The sequence below is a fragment of the Talpa occidentalis genome, unplaced genomic scaffold (genome assembly GCF_014898055.3).
Source record: "Talpa occidentalis isolate TD23 unplaced genomic scaffold, MPIMG_talOcc4v2.1 talOcc4.9, whole genome shotgun sequence".
NCBI classification, from domain to species: domain Eukaryota; kingdom Metazoa; phylum Chordata; class Mammalia; order Eulipotyphla; family Talpidae; genus Talpa; species Talpa occidentalis.
In genome coordinates, this window is record NW_023605305.1 from 6,761,492 (window position 1) to 6,789,447 (window position 27,956).

At 47.0% G+C, this 27,956-nt stretch overlaps 2 protein-coding genes across 3 annotated transcripts; one reads left to right on the forward strand and one right to left on the reverse strand.

Annotated features, from left to right (window-relative positions):
• Nucleotides 1–306: 306 nt before the first annotated feature.
• Nucleotides 307–27,956, forward strand: PDPN (podoplanin). Of its 2 annotated transcripts, none has more exons than XM_037499302.2 (6): nucleotides 307–645; nucleotides 18,480–18,616; nucleotides 21,926–22,055; nucleotides 24,743–24,781; nucleotides 25,328–25,439; nucleotides 26,216–27,956. In XM_037499302.2, exons 1-6 carry the CDS (start codon nucleotides 579–581, stop codon nucleotides 26,220–26,222), a joined length of 492 nt encoding a protein of 163 aa, XP_037355199.1. In that variant the 5' UTR covers nucleotides 307–578; the 3' UTR covers nucleotides 26,223–27,956. The 2 variants fall into 2 exon arrangements, with proteins under 2 accessions (XP_037355199.1, XP_037355200.1); XM_037499303.2 differs by having other exon boundaries at nucleotides 25,328–25,433.
• LOC119235756 (60S ribosomal protein L21-like) lies at nucleotides 20,601–21,124 on the reverse strand. The gene has a single exon (XM_037499304.2). It carries the CDS (start codon nucleotides 21,096–21,098, stop codon nucleotides 20,640–20,642), a length of 459 nt encoding a protein of 152 aa, XP_037355201.1. The 5' UTR covers nucleotides 21,099–21,124; the 3' UTR covers nucleotides 20,601–20,639.

The following is a 27,956-nucleotide window of genomic DNA, read 5'->3' on the forward strand; positions in this document are numbered from 1 at the left end:
TACAGGAACGCTCCTCGCGCGGCGGGGCGGCCACACAAGGAACAGCTTATGCCTCCTCCCTAGAAGAATCTAGGGTTCTGCCTTCCTCTTGCAAACAATAATAAATCAAGTTTAAAAATTAGAAAAAAAAAAAAAACAAACTGCTTGTTGCCCGCGTCTCCTCTCCCTCCTGCTGGGGAGCAGCAGAAAAGCCCATTTCGCCCGGCTCCCCCGGCGGCCTCGGCCCGGCCCTGTAACTTTAAACCTGGCCTGAGGTCATCGGGCTCCGGCGCTGGCCAAACAGAGGCGGGGGGCGGGCCCGGGGCCGGGCCGGGACCACCTTGCGCGCCCGCGCTCGCTCGCGGGGTGATAAATGCTCGCTTCAGGCGCTCCCCAAGTTCCCAGCTGCGAAGTTTGCGCCTCCAGCAGCTGCGGGCGGGCGAGGCGAGCTTGGCAAACTTCTGGGGCCGGGGAGTTTTTCTTTTTTGCTCCCCTCATCCCAGCCCCCCTCCGCGGCCTGCCGGGGAGCCCTGGGGCCCGGCTGCTGCTCCTGCCCCAGCCCCGAAGCCAGCCCCGCCGCAGACAGGCCGGCCAAGAAGATGTGGAAGGTCCCCGCGCTGCTCTGCGTTTTGGGGAGCGCCTGGCTCTGGCTCCCGGCAGAAGGAGGTAAGACCCGGCCGAGCGGCCCCCGCCGGCTGCTGGAGGGGACCCGCGCGCGCGCCCCGACTTGCTGGCAGCCGGGCCTGCTGTTTGAAGTTGCCCAGGAGCGCGGAGGGGAGCTGGGAGCGCGCGCCCGTCGGGAGGGCCCGGCAGGAGGGCGGGAGACCGGTGCCGCCGGTGCCAAGTCCGGAAGAATCAGCTGAGCGGGGTGCCCGGAGGAGCCCCGGAATCCAGGGGCAGCGAAGGAGGGAGGGGGCATCCCTCTGGGTCATCCCCCTCCTGCGCCCCCTGCTCGCTCCCAGGGATCAGGCTGGGAGGGACCCCAGCCCCCTCCCCCTGGCTGGACAGGGCTGTCCGGCCAGCAGGAGGACACAGAGCCTCAGATGGGGACTTTTAGGGGTGCTGGGGGGCTGGGAGGATACTCTGCCTCTGCCCCATCTTGGGCACACTGGGGAGCCCCATTTATGGAGAGGGTTTGTAGACAGGATCGCTGTGCGCTAGGGCTGAAGTGGGGAGCCTCCTGAGCAGCATGAAGGAATGGGGAGGAGCTGTGAACGCTGAGGCTGAAGTTGGTCTGGGGTCTTGCCTTGACCTTGGCCAACATCAGCCGCACAGTGAGCGCTGGTTACTCCGCAGGCTTCAGCCTGCGATGGTGGCCCCGCAGCCCCCGCATCAGCACCACGCCCACCCCCTTCCCTCACCCCTTCCCTTCTCATCCCTGCCTCCTCCAGCCCTGCCTGCTATGTTGGTGGCATCCCTGAACATCTGTCAATATTTTATTTTTTTCGGGTTTTATTTTTTATGTTTCTCCAATAGAATAGAAGCCCCCCAGGGCACAGCTCTGTCTTATGTCCGAACCCTCATTGCCTGGGCAAAAACAAATGCCAGCACATGGTTATTCTCTAAACGCAGGCGCATGTGGAGATGGTGTGGTTTGGGTTTGAGGTCACTGCCATAAGCCAGTATCACAGTGAAGTAAGTTACACGAATTGTTTTGTCTTCCCAGTGCATATGACATTATGCTTCTGCCATAGTGCAGCCTAGTAAGCGTGTAGTAGCTTTATGTCCTGGGAAAGAAGTCTGTACCTTCATTTAAAAATATTTATTGCTAAGAAATGCTATCCACCCTTTGAGCTGTTGGAACTGTGGCCCACAGGCCCCCCACCCAGGTCAGAGACCTGCAATTTGTAAAACAACAACAACAACAAAATACAAAAGCAGTAACTGCCAAGCGCCATCAAGTGCAGGCTGCTCTAACAAGGTGTGTCCGACTGGGTGAAGGAATAGGAAGCTAAGTCGTGATCTTTGGAGGCGAAAGCTGCTGAGCAGGTGCCCCTGAGAGGTAAACTCTTAGACAATTTCCAGATTGAGGGTGGAGAGCGTGCCGGAGGACTCCTTGGAGGGAGTGGTTCGAGGGAGGAGTAGACTAACCTAGTATAATTCCACTAAAGGACCAAAATACCCAGCCTGGGGAAATGATACAGGGTGTCCACCTGGGCTGGGCTGTCTGCTTCCCGGTGACTCTTCCGAGGCCCCGGAGGCTAATTGTGGCTTCCTATCTTTGGAACTTCTCCTTCTGCGGCCATGTGCACGGCCTGGTGTTCTAGCCACATTTCCTCTCTGACCAGACATTTGGGGCCTGTGATATAAGATGTGGGAGGGTCCCCCACTGACCCCAGCCCTGCTGCTGCCCACCCAGGCAGCGGGGTGACAGCCTCTGCTTTCTCCAAGGAAGGGGCAGCTGTCGGGAAGGCTAAGCCAGTTCCCATATCAACTATGGGGGTGGGGCGGGTAGGGAGGGTGGTAAACCTTGTCAGAGAAAACAGTCACGTGGATCCTAGAACTGCCCTGTTAAAAAAGAAGCAGCAGCCCCCTCCCCCCCCCCAGCAGTGTGGGGGGCTGGCTGGGTGTGATGTGGAGTCACTGGGCTGTGGTGAGAAGCTGAGGCCCTGGAGGGGTTTTGTCTGAGGATAATGAGTCGGGCAGCTTGAATATGGATGAATAACTTCATTGAACTGAGCTATTGTCAGCTTTTCTTGGGGAACTGGGTTGGGGGTAATTATGGTGTTGAATTTTATTCTCTTCCACCCTACTGCCCTTCTCTCATCTGAGTGTTTTTATCGGGTTCAGTTTTATAATTCGGATGGGTTGGCTCTGAGTGCTAGTGGATTCAGAGCTCTGTGGTCCCCCACATCTGGCGGTTTTTCCCTCCAAGTCAGGCTCCACCCTCCTGCTGAACTTTCATCCAAAACACGTCCTTCTGGGCCTCTCTGTTGGGGAATTTGTTTTGTGAAATTCCTGCAGGCTGTTGCTTGCCGTAAAGCACACGCGCTTTCCAGGACCAGTCCACTCAGGATTAATCATGCGCTGAACAAATTTCCCTGAGATTTCCCCGGAACTCTTGCCAGTTTCGGAGGCCCTGGATCTTCGGGGTTGCTAAGACTCTGACTTCAGACGCCTCTGACATCCACTGGAGATCAGCCTCTGTCCGGGCCTTGGTGAGGCAGGTCTGTCGCTCACACTGGCCTGGCGTATGAGATCCAAAATAGCACTGAATACAGAAAAGCGCATGCCCAGAAAGTATCCAAGCCTGAGGAAACTAATTTGGGGCACAGGGAGTAGAACAGAACCCCAGTTGAGCAAAGATATACAACCCAGGCCTCCTCTGGCCTTTGAAATGAATAACTCCATAGCAGACACTCACGGAGACCCCAAAACCTGGGCAGACAGCAGGAGGGACACCACGCCCCTCCATCACCATCCCCCCCCTCCCCGCCAAGGGCTCTGAGGTCACAGTCCCCTCATTCAGTCACCACAACTCCTTACACGACAATGATCTTCAGAATATACCAGAACTAGGGTTCACAACGGGTCTAATCCAAACCCCCAGCTGTTTTCACTACAGGATATTGCCGCAAACAAACAGAAACAACAAAAATCACACCAAGCTTTGCAATTTTAGGGAACCCTAGGCTGACTTCAAGCGCTTTACACTTGAAACAAAACTTTTCATCATACAAAAAGTCCTTCGTGTTCAATACTTAGCACAGTATTCCTTTAAGAGTGAAATGTACTTTGAATGTGATTTCTGTTTTTTTAAGATTTATTTATACATAGAAGAACTGGGGTACAGGCCAGGGGTGGGGTGGTGGTGAGAGGATTCCCCAGAGACAGAGTGGGGAGCAGAACAGGCAGATCTACTGAAATGCACTGCTGAGGGGAGCAGCGGGCAAGACAGGAGAGGTCTGCTGCACCATGTGGCCCGGAATTGAACTCGTGCTGCTGTGGCTGCAGATAACTTCAGAGTGCTGCATCTTAACCCCTTGCACCACGAGGGAGGCCCCTGAACAGATTTCTTAATTCATTCCCCAAAGAAGCTCCAGGCTCTCAGCTGCTCCTGCTGTGCAGCGCGGTGCTAAACGTGGGACTTGAACTACACTCATTGGCGAGCAACAGGCCTAGCTGAAACGTGTGCTCTGCAGTCTTCACGAGCATGGCCTGGACCTGTGCCTCAAATTCCATTGGCTTATCTGAATAGTTGTCATATTTCTGGCTCTAAGAACCTGGCATGCCAGGTTACAACTTGTGGAAATATGACGGGGGAGGATGAGCAGAGAGAAAGAAGACGAATACCTGGCACTTCCCTTAGGAAACTCACTTCAGGAATCACAGAAGATCCTGGAAGGTTCTCCAAGGAAGCCCTGCTGTTCTGCCAGCCTGAGACCTCACAAGGGAATGTCCAAAGAGAGGAGCTTGTGGAGGAGGATTGAATGACAGGGAGGGTGGGGATGGGGTGGGAGCACCTCCAAACTAGTGGACAGTGACAAGGAGCCCACAGGATGGACAAGGGAGAAAGCAGCTCTTGAATGGAATTTTGAGTCCTCTGGTTTCATAAACCTTTTAGGGGAAAGAACATGATGGGGCATTTTATCCAAGGGCCGTGTGACAGTCAGGCCACCAAACACCTGGAATTCTGCCAAGTTCCTGTGAGGCAGGAAAATGAGGTGGCTGCTTCCTTCTATGACTCCCCTGAACCCAATAGCCAGCCCGCTTCTCGGGGGGCCAGGCCGGCAAGCTTTCCCTTGAGCCTCAGCCCGGGGATTGGGTGTATAGGGAGGAGTACTTTTGCCTGGGACTTGCTCAGCTGAACGGTTTGTCCTTCAAGGGAAGCCAGCACCTAACTTTCTGAGGAGCTGAAAACCGAAATCACTCAGACAACACTAAATTTCATGCAGGGGAAAAAAACACCCCAAATAACAAAGCTACCAGAGGATGATCACACTTCCGGAGGAAGATGTGCTCCCGACCTCTGTCCAGGGGCACAAGCTGCTGGCACTGGGGCATAGAGAGAATCGCTGAGCCACTCGGGGGTAATAATGGCCATTGTTCTATTTGTGGGGGGGGTGTCAGTTACGTCCAATGTACAGGGCAAGTGGGGAAGGGGCCACGCCAGGAGGACAACAGGTGGACACATTAAAGATGAGAACAGAGCATTTCCCAAGATCCTTTATGGCTTCTCCATCCAGGAGAATAAAACAAGCAATGTAAGCAGAGCTGTGTCCAGTGACTAGTATCCCGGCCAGGGGAGAAGGGAGTGGGTCTTCCTGGAAGCTAGAGGAGAGGAAGGGAACAAGGAGTAGATGACATTAAACCTGCTTGCCCCAGGAACCCGGTTATTTAACAAATATTTATCGAGTGACTGTTCGTGAGTCAGGCAAGACAACGTTTCCCGGCTGGTGGCCGGCAATAGGCAAGACGGCCTGTCTGGTGGCTGCGGGTGTGCTCATGCTCATCCAGGTGGTTCTGGGATGAGTCAGGGGGCCCCGGTCTATCACAGCCTGGAAATGTGCCCCACCCAACAGCCACACCCTGCCACTTCCACCCCCTGCATCTCAGGTGTGCACTCTAGACCAGGACACGCGGGGATGGCCAGTAAGCAGGTATCGTGTCGGGAAGCTAGTTCTCCTTCTAAATAAACTTTGGTTTCCTGTGAGCTGGCACCCTGTGGTCAGATTCCACTCCTGGCTCTGAAGCGAAGGGAACTCAATCCTGGATGGGTGGTTAAGAGCAAGAACTACGTCATCACAACTAACATTTGCTGAGTGATTTGCACGTGTCCCCACTTTCCAAGCCCCTTTTTACTTAATCCACACCAGAGACCTATAAAGTCATATTTCAGAGACTGAGCAGAGACACAGAGAGGGTCAGTCACTTACGGACCCACCACAGCGGGCGGTTGGCTCTGGTGAGGCTGGAGGCCAGCCAGCCCCACCTTGGGGCCCCCGCCCCACAGCAGCCAGCTCCGCTTGGGGTCAGGGATCAAGGCCACCAAGGACCCCCAGAAAAGTCAGCCGGTTGATTTCAAGTACCTCTTCCTGCAGCAAGGCCAGGTGTAATGGGTTGGACCACAGTTTAGATGGAGGTGAAAACCCCTGTCCCTAAAGAGCGTGCAGAGAGCACGAGTGATCAAGACCTTTACGAGTTTGAGGAGGTGGGTGGCAGCTCACACACAGGTGAGTCTGGAGATGGGAGCGCCTGGCTGCTAACATGGCACATGCCGAGCCCATGCACCCTCTCCTGCCAGCAGGAGTGGGAGAAAGGGGTGCTCCTCCTCATTGGGGCTGGGACAGCCTCGTGGGGAAGGTGGGGCTTGGCCTTGGGTGGGAGACATGGCGCCTGGGCTTGGCAGAGACGCGCAGTGAGGGCAGGGGAGTGCGTGAGAGAAGTACGGAAAGAAAGACAACCTGGAGGTTATGTGTAGAGAACCACCGAGGCAGCGGGAGTGCAGTGGGGGAGCGCTGGGGAGTGGCAGGAAATCGGGGAAGGTGAGTCCGTGTTGAGTTGGAAAATAGGAGTGGTGCATGAACAGTTGTTGTCAGGAAATTTGAAACCCACATGGGACCGAATCCAATTTATGAGGACAGTCTGAGGGCTGCCCCACGAGGGGGGTGGGGGCTTAGGAGGCTAAGAGACTAAGTATCACCGATAGAAGGGGGGCTGAGATCAGATTTGGGGGGAATAGACCAGCAAGACTTGCAGCTTATTATTTCCTGATTTCGTACTATCTTTCTTCGTTTTCTGATTTATTATTTACCTTTTATGTCATTCATAACTATTTAAAACTTTTGATTGAGGGTCTCCCCGGTGGTGCAGGGGTTGAAGTCTCAGTGCTGTCAAGCTATGCCAGTCACTGTGGCCTGAGTTCGATCCCTGGCCAGGGAGCTGACCCACATGGTGCAGCAGACCTCTCCTGTCTTGCCCGCTGCTCCCCTCAGCAGTGGATTTCAGTGGATCTGCCTGTTCTGAATTTTCTCACCTGCCCCACAGTTCTGGCCTACGCCCCAGTTCTTGTATGCATAACTATAAAAATAAATCTTTAAACACCCTTTTGGTTTATAATTCATAGACCCTAAAATTAACCCTCTAAAGCTAAGCAATGCAGTGATTTTTTAGTATATTTGTAGAACTATACAACCATCACCACTGCCAATTTCAGATCACTTTTATCACTGCTCCCCACAGCCTCAAGATATTAACAGTTGATCCCATGAGCGCCCCCACTGCCCCCGAAACCACTACTTTGCTTTTCACCTCTATGGGTCGGCCTTTTCTAGGTATTACACATCAGTACAGTCATGCACCATTCAGTCTTTTGTGCCTGATTTCTTTCACTCAGCATGTTTTCACCATGTCCACATTGTGGCCTTTATCAGCATTCTATTCCTTTTTATGGCTGAGTAATGTTTCCCTCCACACCACATTTTGCTTATCCAGTCCCCAGCTAATGGCATTTGGCTTGTTTCCACTTGGGGCTCTTATAAATATTATTTCTATGAACCTCCATGCACAAGTCTTAGTGTGGACATATGTTTTTATTTCTCTCAAGTATATTTCAAGGGGTGGCATTGCTGGGTGATGTGGTAATTCAATATTTAACTTTTTGAGGAAGTGCCAAGTTGTTTTACAAAGGGGCTGTCCTTTTAAACATCCCTACCAACAAAGCAGAAGGCCCCAGTTTCTCCACATTCTTACCACCATTTGTTATTTTCTGGTTTTTTATTTTATTTTATTTATTTTTTTAAAGATTTATTTATTTATGCATACAAGAACTGGGGTACAGGCCAGAGGCATGGGGGTGTGTGTGAGAGGATTCACCAGAGATAAAGTGGGAAACAAAACAGGTGAATTGACCAAAAATACACTGCTGAGGGGAGCAGCGGGCAAGTCAGGAGAGGTCTGCTACACCATGTGGGTCACGTTCCTGACTGGCCAGGGATCGAACTCATGCTGCAGTGGCTGCGGATAGCTTCATAGTGCTGCGTCTTAACCCCTTGCGCCACCAGGGAGGCCCCTGCTTTTTTTTTTTTTTAATAGCAGCTACCCCAATGGGGATGAAGAGGTAGCTCATTATAACTTTGATTTACATTCCCCTAGTGATGATGGGCGTCCTTTAATCTGCTTGTGATCCACTTTTCTTCTTTGGATAAATATCGATGCAAAATTTAAAAATCTCATTTTAAAATTAGGTTGGTGTTGAGTTTTTTTTATCCTTGAACTTGTTGTATATTCTGGATACTGGACCCTTGTTAGTCACAGGAATTGCAAACATTCTTCCTGTGCTATCGGTTTTCTTTTCAATCTCTTGATAGTGTCCAAAGAGCAGAAAAGATGAAAATTTTAAATTCACTTTATCAATTTTTCCTTTGATTGCCCTGTAGTGTTGCCTACTCCAAGTTCAACAACGATTCATTCACATTTTCCCCAGCAGTTGCATAGTTTTAGCTCTTGCCTGCAGGCCCTTGATGGGGGGAGGGAGAGGTTCAGTATTTATGAGTGGTGTGAGACAGAGGTCCCACTCTGTTCTTTTGTGCATGGCTATCCCGTTGTCCCAGCACCATTTGTTGAAAAGATGGTCCTTCCTCCCATTGAATTATCTCAGCACTTTTGTCAAATTCAACTGCGTAAAAGGACACACGTATTTCTGATCCCACAGTTTAGTTCCATCCCTCCTATGCCAGTGTCCATCGTCGTGATCACTCTTGCTTTGCGGGAAGCTTTGAAACTGGGAAGGGTGAGTTCTCCCACTTCATCTCTTTTAAGATTCCTTTGGCTTTTTTTATGACTGTGGTTCAATCCTTTGTGTACATGACCAGGTCGAGAGAGCCGGGCGCCTCCCTGTCTTATGTGTTCCTTAAAGGAACGCATGGTCGGTAGATAATTAACTTTTGGTAGAAGGGAGAGGAAGGAAACAGTGACTCAAGGCTTTAGGCAGGAATGGCAAGAAGGCATGATGGAAGTATAAAAATCAGGTGGGAGGGTTGACAGCCAGGAACGGGTTTGAGGAATAGGAGTAGTTTATTCAGCCTGTTGGAGAGTCAGAAGTATTAATAGGGCCTCCCCTGATGGCGCAGCAGTTGAGCGCTGGGCTGTGAAGCTGCCCGCAACCTCTGCAGTGCCAGTTTGAGCTCAGACTGCCAGGTGAGGGTCCCACATGGCGTGACAGACCTCTCCTGCCGCGCCCGCTGCTCCCCTCAGCAGTGTATTTCGTCAGTCTGCCTGTTCTGCTCCCCGCTCTGGCTCTGGTGAATTCTCTCACCCTCCCATGCTTCTGACTGTACCCAGTGCTTGTATAAGTAAATAAATAAATCTTTAAAAAAAAGAATTATTAATAGGTGATGTGAAAATTATATAAAATACATTAATAATAATAAAGTAAAAGTACAAAAATAAAAACTCTTTAGAAAACAAAACAAAAGAAGTACTAGTAGGGCATTTGCTTTGATGTACCTTGTAGGGATCTGGGAGACCCTCCACTAATATGGCATCAGGACTAAACCCTGGAGATAGATCCCTAGATCACCAGCACCAGGGGAAGATTGCCAGGGGGTCAGAAGACACCCCCCTAGCCAAAACAATTATTTTCTTAAATCTACAGCAAAGTACACTTCAAACTCCCAAACGTGGCTTAGGATCAAGGCCACTGCCGCTCACGGATACACAGCCGCATTCTGCACATTCCTGCAGAGTCTCAGTCCTCCCGGGCTCACCGCTGGACTGTCTGAGCTGCCTGGGTGGAGGGTGAGGTCAGATCTAGAGGGGCTTCTCTTTCACTCTTGCAAAATCCCTGCCAGCTCAGCTGCCCTGCATGAGTCAGAAGCTCCGCAGCCAGCAGCTGTGGCCCGTGTTCCCAAACACCCCATCACCCCACGAGACGCTGTGCCCCCAGGCTGCCTCACCCCTGAAATAGGCTCTCGTCTTTGCTTATTCAAGTACTCAGCGGTCTTCCCTATGAGGGGCCCTTTTGTGCAGGACTCAGCCCCAGCTGGGTTCCAGAAGAGTGATTACAGAGGTGTTGATTCCAGTCTACAAAACTGTGACCTCATTTCCTCTTTGACGGAGAACATTCTGCTCTTGGTCAAGAGAGAAATCCCCCCAGGTTGAGTAATTCTGGTGGAGGCGGCAGCTGACAACTCTAGTTTTAACACTCAAGTCGCTCGGGGTCCTGTTTGTGCTCCGGGGTGAGTGGATGACCTGATTCTCTTCCATGAACCCTGAAAAGTGTGAATATTCATCTAGTCATTCAGTCGATTATCAGAAACTACGTGAGTGACCAGGTCATAAAAGTCCAGAGGTTGGGTCTCGCCCTCGAACTGGAAAATACTAATAGGAGAAAGTAGCAAATGCCAGTGGCATCAAGTCTCACTCTAGTTTAGGAGATGATCTCCGTGCACCTTGGGAGAGCACAGAAGGGATTTCCCTGGCAGATGAGTAGAGAGAGGGGTTTGCATGGTTAATGATGCAAGGATTGCAGACCTGGGCGCCCTGGCACCAGAAGCCCCCAGGCAGCTGCTTCAGTCCCGCCCCAGCCCTTTCTCTGCACAGAGTGGATGCCAGGAGGAACTGCAGAGAAGTAACGGTACTGCAGACACCTAGTGCCCACTGGGTAGAACCAGACTTCAGAGTCTGACAGCCCCTAGGCCCACCCCTGCATCACCACCTGCTGACTATGTAGGCAGCCATCCCTCTCCCCTGCAAAAAGAGATCGTACTCATTGGCAAGGCTTTTGTAAAGAGGGCTGACACCACATTTTGCACATGCTCCTGTGACTTCAGTAAGTAGCCCTTATGTGGAATACCTACCTGGTGGGTGGCCTTGGAGGGTGAGCAGGAAGATTTGTGCAGGGCACACAGTAGGTCTCTGCTTCTTCTCACCCACCAAAGGGAGAGGGCTTGGATGAGGCTGGGAGGCCAGTGTGAGGTCTTATGGACTTTATACTGGTCCCTTTCCACCTGCCAGAGACTCGGGGGCAGTCCTTGCTAGGGAAGTGACAGGAGTCCCCAGGACCATGGCCCCTCCTTATTGCTCACAGTCAGCTGCAAAAGCCCCCAGGATGCTGTGTCCTTGTACAGTCACCCCTCTGCATCTGGGGACAGTCGCTGCTCTAAATCTTAATGGGTAGCATTGCTTTTGGTTTCTTCAGAGGAACTCATGACATTTATCTGAAACCTTGATACGTTTCTCTTGAATTTGAGAGGCACGTGTCCCCAGTGCCGGCGTCAGGTGTCAAGTCTCCTGGTTGGCGTGGGCCTGCAGAGGCTGACAGGACCTGACACAGTGAGTGACAGGTAGCAAATGGCAGGGTGGAAAATTCATCCTCAAAGGCAAATTGCTCTATTTTTAGCCATGCTGCCTCTTTCATCAGGGGAAGAGATTTAACACCTCCCAGATTAAGTTCAGAGGTCAATGGCAGGAATAGTGTAAGGGGTAACTCAAAGAAATTTCCCACTTGGCTATAAGTATACTCTGTTAGTCATTCAACAAACATCTGTAACTATCATGGGATGATGGGGCCAGGTGGGTTTTAGGTAGCACTGGCTTCCTCAAGGAAGAATAAGAGAGTGTGCATTCCTCTGGGATACCAAGTGGCCTGCAGGCCTCCAGGAGTTACATGGACTTTCCATGGCCAGACCTTTGATGTAGGAATTTGCAGGCACCCATGGAAAGGGTGGGTGTGTGGGGAAGGAGAACCCACTGGCCACATCAGTAATTATGCAGACTGCATCCCAGATCTGCCAGGACTTGGGGGTCTGGCTCACTACCTTGGGTCAGCTAATGGCTTTTCATATTCCAAAGGAAGGTTTCTACACAAGGTTAGGAGCCGGCCAGGCCAGCCCATAGGGCGCCAGGAATAAAGATTGGTGGGTAGAAGCAAAGTTCTGGCCCTTTCTTCTGGTTGTGGAAGCCCATTCCCCAGCAGTGAGGGCAGCACCCCCAAACAGCTGCATTTGGGACATCTTAAATTGAGAAGAAGTGGGTCACAAAGATCTGAGCACCTCACTGATCACAGTAGGTGGTCCTCAGAGCATGGAAGAGGCCGGGCTGGCGCCTTGCTACAGTTTTGGGGAGTGTTAATTTTCAGCTTTCTGAGTACAGTATTGAGACTCGATAGAAAAATAATGGGCAGACCCCGGCTCTGGGCAAAGGAACAGAAGCGGCATTTTTGTTTTCCAAATAGGTGTTTTGACTTCTCTCTGAACACGTTACTTCATCGCAAATGTAATTGGGAGAGGAATGCTAAAATTAATTGTTAATTATCCTACAGTTGCTCCTACAGGGGAAAACCAGAATTTCCTAGGATGTTGTAAGAAAAAAAAAAAGAAGTGTTCTCCTCCAGGGCCACAAAAATCAACCACAGCCATGTGCTTGTCCGTCTTCAAAGGCATATTTGTGCATTGAGACTCTGGAGCCACCACCCAGGAGACTAGAAAACACCCAGCAACAGGAAAACTGCCTTGATCTGCTGGCTAACCCCACGGGTTTTCTTTGAAAACCCCGAGGGTATCTCTCCTTGGGATTTTGTTATTTTTAAAGTCAACATTCCCATTTCAAGATAAAATGCTCTCAAGCTGCTGCTCCGCCATCTGATTCTGAAGCTTCAGGTCATCAGAAAGAGGCTCCCAAAACCCCCTCATGGGGGGATAGAGTTGGGGCAGAGTTTCTCTAACAAAACGCCCACTGGGGACTAGAGGCCATCCAGGTAATTTCCTAGTGAAGTGGTGGAAACCAGCACAGGGCTCAGCCTTTACAGGGACACCATGTTCACACGGTACCTTGGTTTGCACCCCAAATGTTGTTTATCAGCAGAGCTGCCAGCGGTGGTAAAATGAAAAACCAGCTCTAGGTCTCCTCTTTATTTCTCACCATGGGTGGTAAATGGCTTCAGAGGCTCCCCGCCATGACCTGTCCAGTTCTGGCCCTTTCCACCACCTCTGTCCTGGCACCAGTCACTCTCGCCTGGACCCCAGTGCTCAAGCAATCTCCCTGCTTCTGTCTGATCCCTGCTCGCTCTGGGGGGTTCACACTCCATCCTCGGAGTACCACCAGCCTGGCCCCCTGCTCAGTCTGTCTCTTACCTCCAGCCACACTGACACCTATTTCTGGAGCAGGCAGTCCCAAAGTGTGGGGCGTGGGGCATAGAGAACTGGACTTCAAAAAGGTTCCGTTTTTGATTGTTGGTACTTAGTTTGTGGAGCTGGGACAGAGGGCTGCTGCTGGGAGGGGTGCCTTTTGTAAAGCATATCATACTATCTCCCCTAATCTACCACTTTGGAAAGCTTAGTCCACGTTGAAGAGGGTCACTTGAGGCAGTTAACATTGTGGTCATTAATAAGGAGGCTAGAAGGTTTGAACAAGATGGGGTTTCCTAAGAGGGCATGAGACATCCAAAGAAACAATTGCCTCAGATAACCAAGATTACAATGATGAGAGGATGAAGACATGGGACACATAGAAATATTAAGTGTAGGAGTCTCCCTGGTGGCGCAAGGGGTTAAGCACTGCACTATGAAGCAATCCGCAGCCTCTGCAGGACGAGTTCAATCCCCAGCGGCCAGGGAGCAACCCACATGGCACAGCAGACCTCTCCTGTCTCGCCCGCTACTCCCCTCAGCAGTATATTTCAGTCAGGCTGCCTGTTCTGCTCCCCACTCTGTCTCTGGTGTATCCTCTCACTTCCCACATCTCTGGCCCGTACCCCAGTTGTTGTATGCATAAATAAATAAATATTAAAAAAAATTAAGTGTAAGAACAAAACTACAAGGAAAATACAGGTGAATACACCCAAAATCTCGACATAGGGTGAGTGAGTGTGACTTCCAAGGGACAAAATGTGCCTAATAAGTTTGATTAGCCACAGAGCTTGCCATGTACCAAAGAGACATAAATCCCAACTTGTAAAAAATTATAATAAAGTTTTCAGCATCTAGTCCAAAGAATATATTCTCAAGGTATAAAGAACTCTGACAAAATTATAAAAAAAAAAAGAGGAATACCACAAGAGAAAAATAATCACAAAAGAAGACATCCTTTAGATATCCTTTTTTTTTTTTCATCCTATATCATTGTTTGTATTTTGTACAATATTTGGTTTCTCTCCTCAGGTGTAGGCTCCATAGTTCTCTCACCGCCACAGTACCCATGAACAGTATCCTTCCTTGTTTCGACCCCTTTCTCTCCTCCCCTGCCGGATGCCTCAGATCTATGATCAGCTTGCAAATTTTGTCTTTTTCTTGACCCTTTGTTCGGTTTTCCTATATTCCACATATAAGTGAAACCAGCTGATATTTATCTTTTTCCTTCTGACTTAATTCATTTAGCATAATCCCTTCCAGCTACATCCATGTTGCTGCAAATGGCATGAGTTTATCTTTTTGATGACTGAGTAGTATTCCTTTGTATATACAGGCCACACCTTCTTGATCCACTCATCTGTTCGGGGGCACTTGGGTTGTTTCCGTATCTTGGCTATTGTAAATAGTGCTGCAGTAAACATAGGCGTGCAGGTTTCCTTCCAAATTAGTGTTTTTGTGCCCTTTGGATAGATTCATAGAAGTAGAATTGCTGGGTCATATGGTAGATCCACTTTTAGTATTTGCGGGGGGTCCTCCACACAGCTTTCCATAGTGGCTGGACCATTTGCATTATAGCAGAGTAAGAGGGTTCCTTTTTCTCCACATCCTCGCCAGCATTTGTTGTTGCCGGTTTTATTAACTTAAGCCATTCTTACTGGTGTGAGGTGGTATTTCATTGTGGTTTTGATTTACATTTCCCTGATGATAAGTGATGGTGAACATTTTTTCGTATACCGGTTGGCCATTTGCATTTCTTGTTTGGAAAAGAGGCTTTTTAGCTCCTCTGCCCATTTTTTGACTGGGTTGTTTGCTTTGTTTTTGTGGAGTTGTGTAAACTCTTTGTAGATCTTTGATAGCAGTCCCTTATCAGTTGTATGGTGTGCAAATATTTAAAAGAACACATTCTTAACGACTAATAGACTGACCACCACAAATCCAGGGAATGTCAATAAAACCAAGGGATTGAAAACAATTATTCAGGGCCTCCCTGGTGGTGCAAGGGGTTAAGCACCACACTATGAAGCAGTCCACAGCCTCTGCAGCATGAGTTCGATACCCCTGGCCTGCCAGGGCCTGCCCCTCAGCAGTGTATTTCAGTCAGTCTGCCTGTTCTGCTCTCCACTCTGTCTCTGGTGGATCCTCTCATATCCTCCCCCCGACATCTCTGGGCTGAACCCCAGGGCTTGTATGCATAAATAAATAAATCTTTAAAAAAATTAAAACAATGATCCAAAAATTAAATTACCACAATGTAATTTAGCATCATATCTAAATTCTCAAACATCTTAGATATTTTAAAATATACCACTTTCATTTTAAAGATTTTAAAATGTCCTTCCCCATTCCCTAAGTGCATGTGATGGCATTTTTTGAAAAATATAAGCTGGAATGACTTCTTTCGAGATGTTAGACTTGAAAGTAAAGATATAAATGATTCAGAATTAGCACTTTACTACAAAGAAGCATCTTTAGTTCTTATTTTTTCTCAAACATAAGAACCTTAAAGTAAAATTGCTGTTTTGCCTCTTCTTCTAAGTAAAAGGAACATTGGTCTAGCCTTTTAAAGAATAACACACACGCACACAAATTCCAAACTGAATGGCTAGGCTGCCTACTTATTTGGAAACTTCCATGGCTTCTGACCCCGCTAGCTGGGTGAAGCTGGGTGTGGCAGGATAAGGTGTTCTCAGGACCCACTGTCATTGCAGTCCCCTGCTTATATAATCAGGTGTGTGTGTGTGTGTGTGTGTGTGTGCGTGCATTTGCATGTGCACACATGCACGTGTCTTAGGAAAAAAGAATCAGGGAATGAAGGCATCAGCACATGATTGAATTTCCCTGTTCAAAGAGGAAGACATCAGATGCTGGCTGGAAACTGGGCAGCTGGCCTCCTAGGCAGTCTTCACCCGGGAAAGCCTTCAGCCAAAATAATAAGAGAGACAATTGAGGATCTCTTGTTAAAGATCAGCTTTCCCATGGAGCAAAAAGAAAGCCAGGGCAGTGAGACAAAAGACGTGCATCTTAATCACGAGTGTCATTCATAAAACACCCTTTGTCTATTCAGAGCGATTTTGGGACTTAGCTCTGTGGGCCAAGAGTAGAAAAAAACAAGGAGGAATTTTTATCAAGTTACGCTTTCAATGAACTGAACTTTCTATGAAAGAATTCAAATCAACTTCATTCAGGACTTGATTTTTTTTTTTTTAAGCAAGGGTGCTTTTGTTTTTTAAAGTTAGAGGATGCTAGAAAGGAAGTGATTTTGCTGTACGGTTCCAGAAAATGGTTTTTTGCATCAGTGATTTGTTAACTGTGTTCATTCCAGGAGAGAAGGAAAAATAAAACAGAATGCTTAGTTGTTTGTTTTAATAAGAACTACGTTCTGGCAAAGAGATATTACCCCTTGAGCTCCATAAATACATTCAACATATGCCCACAGCACAGTTGTAAATCCTAGTGGGAGATGAACACCACCCACCCCCACCCCCACAAATAGCCAGAAACAGAGAGGGGGGCATACACTATTTGCATGCACTGCGGTATTCCATTATTACTAACTGGTGAAAGGCTTTTGTCCCTCAAGATGAAAAATAATTGCATATGCTGAGAAGGTGCATCCAAAGCCATTGATCTGCAGCACTGGATTAGGACTCTGGATGCAAAGAGAAGACTCGTAGAACAAGCAGATTTATTCTTCTATGCATCAGCAAAGATGTTATGATCAAATATTTATTAGCTGTGCCTCCAGCCGGGTTGGCTAAAACAGGGAGAAATAAGGTGTATTAGGGAAAGGATGGAATTGCTAACTTGAACACAGCCTCGATCCAAATCTATGCTCTTTCATTACACAAAGAAGTCTCTAAGCCCCCTCCCTTTTGCTCCTGGGATGTTGTTTGCTTATTTTGCAACTGTATTTAGTCATGGAATTTTCAGAGCCACTCGAGTCAGGGGAGGGAGCCCGTGGCCAGTGAGTCAGATTCTGAACTCATGCAAAGGGTCATTTGAAGAGTTGAGATGGTGCTTGGAACTGGCCGTGGTTAGTTTGGGTGATTGCTGCAGAGGTTGAAGAAGAGGCAGCTGCTGTTGTTACCTGTTCTCTCAGTCTTGGAATTCAACTTGCTACTCCACTCCCACTCCCACCCCCTGCTCCTCTGGAAATCTTTCTCTTGGCACAACATGGGTCATTCATCCAATGTTGATGCAGAAAAGCCAAGGTCAGGGGCAGTTGTTCTTTCATTAGCGTAGCTATCATGGCACAAAGGGTTCTATTGGATTTCTGGGTAACGTTAAGATTATTAGGGCCTCCCCGGTGGTGCAGCGGTTGAGCACTGGGTTGCAAAGATGCCCGCAGCCTCTGCAGTGCCGGTTCGATCCCCGGCTGCTCCCCCGCCACTGGAGGAGGGTCCCACATGGCGCGCAGACCTCTCCTGCCGCCCGCTGCTCCCCTCAGCAGTGTACTTCGGTCCTTCTGCCTGCTCTGCTCCCCGCTCTGGCTCTGGTGAATTCTCTCACCCTCCTGCGCTTCTGACTGTACCCAGTGCTTGTATAAATAAATAAATCTTTTAAAAAAAAAGATTATTACTGATGTTCACCCCAACTTTAAAACAAGAACTCTAAGTAATTGACAAGGTCTGTGATCAAAACCAACAGTTCTGGTCATTCAAGTCAGCGGCAGGCTTGAAGTGATGACGAGTGAGCATGATTTAGAAAGATGGAAAACTCACTTTTGCACATTCTGATTCAGTTGGTTTGAGATAGAGCCTGCAGACTGATGTTTTTAGAAATACCAGTCACAGGGGCTTCCCTGGTGGCGCAAGGCATTAAACACAACACTGTAAAGCTATCTGCAGCCACTGCAGCACAAGTTCAATCCTCGGCCAGCCAGGGAGCTACCCACATGGCACAGCAGACCTCTCCTGTCTCGCCTGCTGCTCCCCTCAGCAGTGTATTTCAGTCAGTCTGCCTGTTCTGTTCTCCGCTCTGTCTCTGGTGAATCCTCTCGCCCCCTGCACCTCTGGCCTGTACCCCAGTTCTTGTATGCATACATAAATAAATCTTAAAAAAAAAAGAAATACCAACCACAGATGATATTCTGTTAACCCTAATGTATTGGTTCATCGTATGAAACGGCACAAGGAAGACTCTGGTTCATTATGGAAAAGGAAAGGTCTGTATCTCTTGTGGGGTGTCCGGGAGGGGCTGGTTGCTTTACCCCCTTGTATTTCCATGTTCCTTCTTTTCGCAATGGAGAAAACCAGATCATTGTATGAACCAGGCCAAGGAAAATGGTTTGTTGTAGGATGGAAAAATCACACCCCACCAAAAAAAATTCTCCATACGAAATAGAAAAGAAAGTGATCTGATTGTCACTGGCCAGTCAGGTCTGCCCACATGATTTCTACCTTAAGCCCTAACTTTGCCTTTCTTCTTCAGCCATCACTGTGCGGCCAGAGGATGACGTTTTAACTCCAAGTATAGAAGATGGCTTGGTGACCCCAGGTATGGAAGATAACATTCTGACACCCAGTACTGTTGAAGAGCCTTATGAGTCTACTAGCGCCACAGGTCTGGTGAGTGTCCTGGGAAAAGAGGATTTTGCTCTATAGGCATGTGAGCACATGCAAGAAGATGGATGGATGGATGGATGGATGGATGGATGGATGGATGGATGGTAAGTGGTTGGGTGGATGGATGGATGGATGGTAAGTGGTTGGGTGGAGGGATGGATGGATGGATGATTGGATGCATGGATGATGGATGGATGCATGGAAGGTTGGTTGGATACATAGATGGTAAGTGGGTTGATGGATAAGAATTTTATCAACAAATATAAGTACATTTAGCGTGAGCCACTGCACAAAAGAAATTGTTATATAGCTTAGAACAGAAGCTATTTAGCAGCAGCTGGTATGCTCACCACAGAGGATTTAAGAATATGCAAAGTGGCAAGGATGTAAGCTTTAAAATGCCCAATCTGTTACAGCCCAATTTTCAATACAATAAAAATCTTGGATGTTGCATCCAAGCATCCATCGATGCTTTGAAAGTTCCTAAATACGTCTTTGCAAATTCCTGCCTTGTTGGAGATTTGTAATAAACAAGGACTGTAGCCCATCCACAGACCATGCTGGTGTAGACTGACAGTCTCAGCAGACACTTCCTAACCTCGTGAATTCTAATCAATTCACGTGCCTCAAGCGCCCACTTGGGCAACACAGGATGCCAGGCACAAGGAGACACCGAGGAGGTGTGAAGCCACACCTTCCACCCTGAGGAGCTTATAATTTAGTTAGTAACACGGAACTGAGGCTCCTGGCCACCTCTCTGACCTTATGCCACTCTCCCTCCGACCTCCTTCCAGCCCCTGGTGATGACCAGTCTACTTTTGCTCTGATTTTGATGATACCAAGAGTGCACAGTGGTTCCAATTTCTCCATATCCTTGACACATTATTTTCTGTTCTTTTGATTGTCGGCATCCCAGCAGCGTAAGGCAATAGTCTAATGGTTTTGATTTCCATTTGTTGGATGATCAGTGATGTTAAGCATCTTTCATGTGTTTCTTGGCCATTGTTTATCATCCTTGGGGAAATGTCTACTCAAGTCCTTTGCCCATTTTTTTAGATGAAATTAATTTTAATAATATTTGATTGAGCTCAGTATACCCCCAATATTATCATTTCAACATATAACAATAAAAAATGTTATTTGACATTTTTAAGCTCTCTTTGGATTCCACCATGTATTTAACTTTTTGTCTTTAAGAATGTCTTTATTGAGGTAATGCTGGTTTACAACACGGTATGTGATTCTAAAGCATAAAGCACATCTCAGATGCATGTCACACCTCCCTGACCACCACAGCACCTTCGGTTCCACCCACCATAGTCCATTGTGCCCCCTCCCCATATGGTAGCTTTGGTTTGTTTTGGAAAGTTGTAGGAAAACTTTGTTTTCCCTCCTCCCTCTCCCTATCTGGTAGCTTCAATTCCATAGTCAGATTTCTAGGGCTTGTTATTTATTTATTTTTAAAAGATTTATTTATTTATGCATAGAAGAACTGGGGTGCGGGCCAGAGGTGTGGGGGTGAAAAGATTCACCAGAGACAGAATGGGGAGAACAGATGGATCTACTAAAATCCACTGCTGAGGGGAGCAGCGGGGAGACAGGAGAGGTCTGCTGCGCCTTGTAGGTCAACTCCCTGGCTGGGGATTGAACTCGTGCTGCAGTAGTGATAGCACTGAGACTCAACCTCTGGGCCACCAGGGAGGCTCTAGGGCTTGTTATTGGTTTGGTTCTGTCTGACCCTTTATTTTGTATCTTTATATTCCACATATAAGTAAAACCATAGGTATTTGTTTTTCTCCTTCTCTCTTATTTTACGTAGCATCATCCCCTTCAATTCCATCCATGTTAACACAAATGACAAGAGTTCATCTTTCCTTCTAGCTGAATAGTATCCCATCGTGTGTATGCATACTGCATTTTTCTAATCCACTCCTCTTTGTTTGCTCATTTTTTATAAGATTATTTGATTTTTTTTATTTTATTTTTTTTGTAGTCCAGAGCTCTTTTATTTCTTTTTGCACACCTATCATGCCATGAATTCATAGGGAATAGGTTCTAGCAGCTCAGGCTCCTTCCCATTGGTTCTCACAAAGTATGCTTCTCTAGGTGGAGCAGGCTGGCGCTTCTGCTGAACCCAAGTACCCTTTTTCTTCTGATCATTTTCTTTCACACGTTTCAGGAAGCTATCTCGGCTCTTAGAGTGCTCAATACGAACATTAATTCTCTTTGCAAGAATCTTGCCCTTTACTTGCTTGTTTACAACAATGCCAACTGCATGTTGGGTAACATTATAGACTCTTCCGGTTTTGCCATGGTAACATTTGTGGGGCATTCCTTTTTGAACAGTGCCCATCCCCTTGATGTCAACAATATCACCTTTCTTATAGATTCGCATGTATGTGGCCAAAGAAACAACTCCATGTTTTCTAAAAGGCCTAAAGAACATATAGCGGGTCCCTCTTCTCTTTCCCTTTGTGTTAGTCATTTTGGCAACTTACTGGAAGATGGCGGTTCTGGCCGAAAGGTATTTGATATTTTATTGCTGAGTTGTAGGAGCACTTTTACTTTATGAGATATAGTTTTGCTATTTTTGTCCTCCCATTCCACAGGCTGCCTCTTCACTCTGTGGCTTATGTCCATGGTTGCTCAAAGTTTTTAAGGTTGATGTGCTCACATTCATCTGTTTTTGCTTTTGCTGCCTGTGCGTGCTGGCATAGCTGGTGAATGCTACGTTGGCATCAACTTTGCCATTAGGAGAATTACTCCAAGTTTTGCTCTGTTGCTTGCTCTTGACTGTGAACTTGGGCATATCATCTGGCCTCTTAAAGTGTGTTCATACTATAGGACTAATAATAGCATCTACTTCATAGGGTTGTATGGGGTATTTAAAGAGTCTGGCACATAATAACCTCCCAGTAAAGGCTAGTTATTACTCTAATTGGGAAGGAAAGCCATTAAAGGATTAATGCAGCATAATAGGTATCAAAGAAATGTTACAGGCAAAAAGTGCTATTCAAGTTCAAGAGAGGGAAAAAAATGAAAACTTTGTGATCCAGTATTTGTTGAAGAATCAAGCTCCTAGGAGGTTAGCATACTAAGCCTTTGGCATTTGTTTCTGGAGTAGACTTGGTTTTATTCCTGTCACCATTCTTATTTGCTTTCTTGTTTTTTATTTGCTTTCTTGTTTCTACTTTAAATTTATGTCGTCTATTTTACATATTAGTGCTACCTTAATCCTTGTCTTCTGAAAGCAGAGCATCTATTTCAAAACATTATGTTTATTTCTATTGTGCCTCGTTGCATCTCCTATAGGTGTCAACAGGGGCAGAGAGTGTAACAGACGTGCACATTGAGGACCTGCCAACTGCAGAAAGCACTGCCCCTGACCAGGACAAGAGCCCGAGCACCAGCTCCCCAAGCGTGACCACTAGTCACTCCATGGGTAAGAAAATGAATTTCCTAGTGGGGGGACTTGAGCAAACATAATAATCCTTGAGCAAGCATAATAATCAATGGGGCATGTATTGGAGCGCAAGAGCACATTCTGAACCATGCTTTCTGTAACAGGTTTCACATCTGATTTATTGGGGTGTTGATCACTGCCCTCTACCTCAAGTGACGACTAGGGATAATGGCCCCGAAAGGGCAAGTGAAGTGCAACTGGTGTCATGTTGCTGACCCTCAGCTACAGGGAGGGTTGTTGTTTAACATTTACAGTGTCAGTTTTTCCTTCTTTCTTATGTTTTACTTTGCTTTCTGAGTCTTGCACTGGGGCACATACTAGGTAATCTCTAAGGTTGCTTCTAGAGAGTGATTTCATGATTCTGACATCCCATGATGTAGGGAAGATTATCTGATCTTTTTGTTTAAAACAGTGTTGTTGTCACTGTATTTACAACTTATATCCCTGAGTCTGGGAAAACAAAAACAAGCCAAAATGTTAGCAGAGATGACTTTGACCCCTGTCTTTTCTTTTTCTGGATTTTTCTGTCTCCAGATCTAGTAGGGACCGCATGCTTTTAGGGGCAATTGAAAAAATCTCAAGCTGTTATTTGTACAAGTCCATAGCTCTTATATCAACACAAAAATAATAATATCACTTTTTCCCCCTTTTTCCTCTATCCAACTTGTTTGTTGGTTTTTTTTTTTTAAAGATTTATTTATTTATTTACAAGAACTAGGGTACAGGCCAGAGGTGTGGGGGATGAGAGGATTCACCAGAGACAGAGTAGGGAGCAGAACAGGCAGATCTACTGAAATACACTGCTGAGGGGAACAGCAGGCGAGTCAGGAGAGGTCTGCTGTGCCATGTGGATTGCTTCCTGGCTGGGGACTGAACTTGTGGTGCAGAGGCTGCGGATAGGTTCATAGGCTGCATCTAAACCCCTTACACCACCAGGGAGCCCCTGGGTTTTTGAATTATAGCAATTTTAATTGTTTTTTTTTCCCACTGTCCCTTGGGTCCTCTTGTCCCTTCCCCTGCCCTTGACCTCAGAGTTATTGAGGTTAACCTCAGGATATTTGTTGTAGTCTAATAGTCTTTGCAAATGTTTTGTGTTGTCCAACTGGCTGCTAGATGGACATCCAGTATTTGTTTTTATCATTCTGGCTTGTCTTGCTACATGCAATTTTTTTTAAATTCCCTCCCTTTGGTTGAAAATGGCTGCATTCCAGCCTCCCTTGTGGCCACGAATATGGGATGTCAGTTCTACAAGAAGAGCATTCTGGGGTTGGGTGCTAATGATGGTTGTACAATGTACTCAATACCGTCGAACTGTGCCTTACAGATGGTGAAAAATAAATTAATTTTGTGTTCTATGTATTTTACCTATGAAGGGGGGAAAAAAACCTTCATAAAGTGCTTTGAAAATAAAGCCTGGGCTTCCCCTTGTGGCACAGGCGGTTGAGCACCACGCTGTGAAGCTGTTCGCAGCCTTTGAAGTGCCAGTTCAATCCCCAGCCTCCGGCGAGGGTCCCACATGGTGCGCAGACCTCTCCTGTCACGCCCGCTGCTCCCCTCAGCAGTGTATTTCAGTCAGTCTGTCTGTTCTGTTCCCTGCTCTGTCTCTGGTGAATCCTCTCACCCTCTCGCGGGTCTGACTTGTACCCCGGTTCTTGTATAAATAAATAAATAAATCTTTAAAAAAAAGAAAAAGAAAATAAAGCCTGATGGTCACTCTAAGATGCAAAAGAAATGGTTAACATTTAAACCCCAGAGAGGACGCACCTGGGCAGAGAAAGAATCATCACTATACTTGGTCACTGTGCGGGGGTAGCGGGTGAGACAGGAGAGGTCTGCTGCATCATGTGGGTCAGCTCCCTGGCTGGGTATCAAACTTGTGTACAGTGGCTGTGGATAGCTTCATAGGTTGCATCTTAACCCCTTGTGCCACCAGGGAGGCCCTGTGTAAAATTATTATAAGGAAACTTATAATTTTATTACTTCCCAGCATGTACTCATAAGTAACTAATTTATACCCATGTGATAGGTAAATGAAAATATTCATGTTCTAACTATTGGATTAGCTTTGGTTGCAAATAGAAATCCTAAAATCACAGTGGTGCAAATCAATGGGTATATATGTTCTCTCGTTAAACTATCTGGGTATGTGGCTACCTATAAAGTGTGGATTTTGTTACTTAAGATAAAGCAGAGAATGGGTATTCTGAGACAACTCATCTTCTTGGTCACACCTTTCAGAACTAGAGCACTAAATGAAAAGCCTTTAAAACACTTGATGAGTTTTCCATGACCTTCTCATTGGACCTAGACTCAACAGCCTTGAATTCTTTTGTTACCCTAACTGCTAAAAGTTTGTGACCATTTATTTACGATCTCTATGGCTCAATTTCCTTGACTCTGCCTCTATAGTGGATGAGAAAAAAAGAATATACACAAAAAGCACTGTGGACCCATCAGTGTGAAAAACTATTCAATAATAATAGTTTTGAAGACAAGATCATGCTGGAGCTTGCTGAAAAATCCCCTGATCCAGCTTATTTATGAAATTATCCTCTAAGCTTGTGTCTTGCTACCTTCCACTTAGGGTAAACTCATCTTTTGCCAATTGTTAAATTATAGTTATTAAATCCTATTAATTCTATATCATTACATCTCTTTCTTTGCAGAGGGAGTGAGTAAAGAGACAGAGGTCACAATTGAGAAAGGTAGGCTGGATTTTGGTATCAAAATATCCTTATGGTGGTTCAAAAAAATTTCTTTGAACTTAATGTTTGTGATGAATTACATTCTTTCCTGGGTTGCAGTCAGCAGAAGCAGAACATAAAAACCTCTGAGAACAGGTCTCAAGTCTCTTTGAAGAGACAAAAGGGAATCATTTGTATTTGAAATTAAGCAAAGCATAAAGGAGTCTGTTCACTTAGTGAGAGACAGAATGGTGGCGTGTCACAACTTATTGTTACGAAGAAAGAGAATAAAAATAATTAAATAGCTGGACACAAACGCTACCCAATAATTAGTGATAAAGCTCCCCCCACCCCGGATGAGTTGTACGCTGGACAGATCTTGAGTTCCCCAAATCTCTCCCTTCATAGGATGGATTAGAATGACTCAAAGTGTCTTCTCAGCTAAGTCAGCTCCCACTTGGTGCAGGGAAGCAATAGAGATGTCGTGCCACTGAGCACGGTGGTGGTGTGTTTATAAATGACCCAAGTATGTTTATCTGGGGCTCATGTTTTCCTCCTGGCATGTAGATGGCTTGGCGACAGTGACCCTGGTTGGAATCATAGTTGGGGTCTTACTCTCCATTGGCTTCGTTGGCGGAATCATCCTTGTGGTCGTGAGGAAAATGTCGGGAAGGTACTCGTAAGTAAATTCCTTACCCCCCATGATAGGAAGTGAAGGCGGCCATTTCTGGAGTGCAAACTGTGAACTACGACACCTCTAAGTAAAGGTCATGTTCAGAAGTCCCTGAACCCCAGAAGAACAGGTGTCCCCTTGGGCCTTGCACATTTCCAAGAAGAGTCGGCCAGGGATGGCTTTTTAGTTAACTTCTGTTGAGATCTGAACAAAGATGACCTTTACTTTAATTTTCCAACTAACTGAACTGGAAGAGAAAATCCCAACCATGTTTTAACTTGATACCTAATCTCTCTGCTCCCAGTGCAGGGAGGTAGGTGGCTTCCAGACCAGCATCTGCTCCTGTTCTGAACAGGGGCTCCCTGGGGGTGGACCTCTTCATTTAGACCCCTCCCTCCATCCTGAAGGATGAGGGACAGGGATGCTTTGTCTTTATTCAAATTCCTTAAGAATTCAGAATATTCCGTTTCATAGCCAGAGGGTAACATTCCTCATATCTGTTAGAGAGATGATATTTGATGGGAGTGTTGGGCGAGAGGACTGATTTTATGCAACTGAGAGTTGAAGGTCACGATTGACCTTATGGTCATGGACTTGGAGATGCCTGGGGATCTGGTGCTGGGAGGACCAGGCAGGGAGGGGGGAGAGGAGGTGAAGACAATACTTCCAGGTTCTCAAACTGGAAGACTTTGACATAAGAACAATAAGAACTATGGCTCACGGGAATTGAACCACAAGGTCCCTAAGAGAAATGACAGTCACCTTTCTCTTTGTTTTCTCAGGCCCTAAAGAGTTGAAGAATCGTGCCCTTCTGCCAACATGTTTTTGAAAAAGAGAGTTTTCCACCCCCCCACCCCCGAGTGTGTGGAAGAAGGTGACCCGTGGAAACGCCTGGCCACCGCATTCCAAATCCATAGTGATTCCTCCGTCTGCCGGAAGTGACCGAAGGAAAACTAGTTCACAAGACTTGCTCCTCTGTGCATGTGTTTTATGAAAAGTTTTTTAAATACAAATTTTGTAAAAGGTGACTTAAAAGACAACATGCATAGAAAGTGGAGCAAACTATAGAAACTGACTTCTAGCTGAGATAGACAGTGCAGTGTTAGAAGCCATAATCCTGCCTTCATTCTGACTCTCTGTGACTTTAAAACGCAAAGGAATCTGGAAATAATGACACCCATGGAGTCCTGGGATCTAGTGCTTTGCCAATATGTGGGGTGAATATTTTGCAGTTTCAGATCTGTTGAAATGTACACATTCCTGTGTCCTTTGGTCTATTTTAAAAGCCTAATAGGGTGTGAATAGTCAAGTAGTGTCTCAACTTGGCTAATATGTAATGAGCCCTTGCCTTTGGCTGGCCCAGATAAATAATCTCAAAAGCATCCATCTTAGACATAAACAGGAGGTGTCTACTTCGGAGAAGACACTTGGTTTCTTACAACAGGGCCTAGGTGGCTTCACTGCCTGCTCCCCGGATGCCTTGCTGACTTGGGGGTTTGCTCCCACCTGCCCTTCCACACCCTCCACATCATGGGGAGCCAAGGGGGTGGCCTTCCCTCTCTCCTAGGAGGCAAGTCCTTCCAATTCGCTGCTTTGTTCTGGAATGTGGAAATCTCATCCCGGGTGCCTTGGAGGCCGCTGGAGGTTCAGCAGTGCCAGAGGCTCAGGTGTTCCAGAAACCCAGAACCGCAGTGTCCCACACAGAGACCCCATGTGCCTCTGGGCAGGGGGACAGAACTTATACTTTCTGCCACAGAGGAAGGACAAGGGATGTAAAAATAATTTGATAAAATGCAAATTTTATAAAAATAGCTGGATTTAAAGACTTGGTTTGAAAATGCAAAGTATTCCCAGTCTAAAGGCTAAACCCTATACATATTTCTGTGGAGTCATAACTAAAAAGATGAAAATAAAGGAGACCACGTGCCTCTCTGTATTGGCGCCATCCGGCTCAGTGTACATTTCTTCCCGTAGCTTAGTCTTTATCCTAAGCAAAAAAAGACTTAGGAAAAAGACTTTTTTTCCTTAAAAAAAAAGAGCAAACCCTAAAACTGAGCAGATACTCTGTCCTGGTGAGGCTTTGCATTCTGCCAGCCTTCCACTCTATGAGCTCATAGAACAGGAGGAACTAAACACCAGACAGAAAGCACAGACCATTCCTCGGCCTGGATGTTACTTTAAACAGCGCCGTCTTGTGCTGTTCACGCCCATCGGCCCAGGTTCCTTGTTTGAATGTCACTGGTTGAGACAGGGGGTTAGAATTGCTGTAGGAGCTTAAATATCCTCGTGTTTCCTCCCTGGGATTCCTGAGCAGGAGTTAGGAAGAACACGCAATGTCTGTCTTCCTCCGTCTGCCTTCCTCTCCCTGTGGAAGCAGCCATCACCCCCAATCATGCACCGACCCCCGCCTGCTGGGACAGGAGTGTGGGTTTCTGGTCTGGTCTGTGTTGATGCTCAATGCAGAGTGGACATGTTTTAAAATAAAACAGATGATTGCGTTAACAGTGAGTCAGCTGTGTTGGA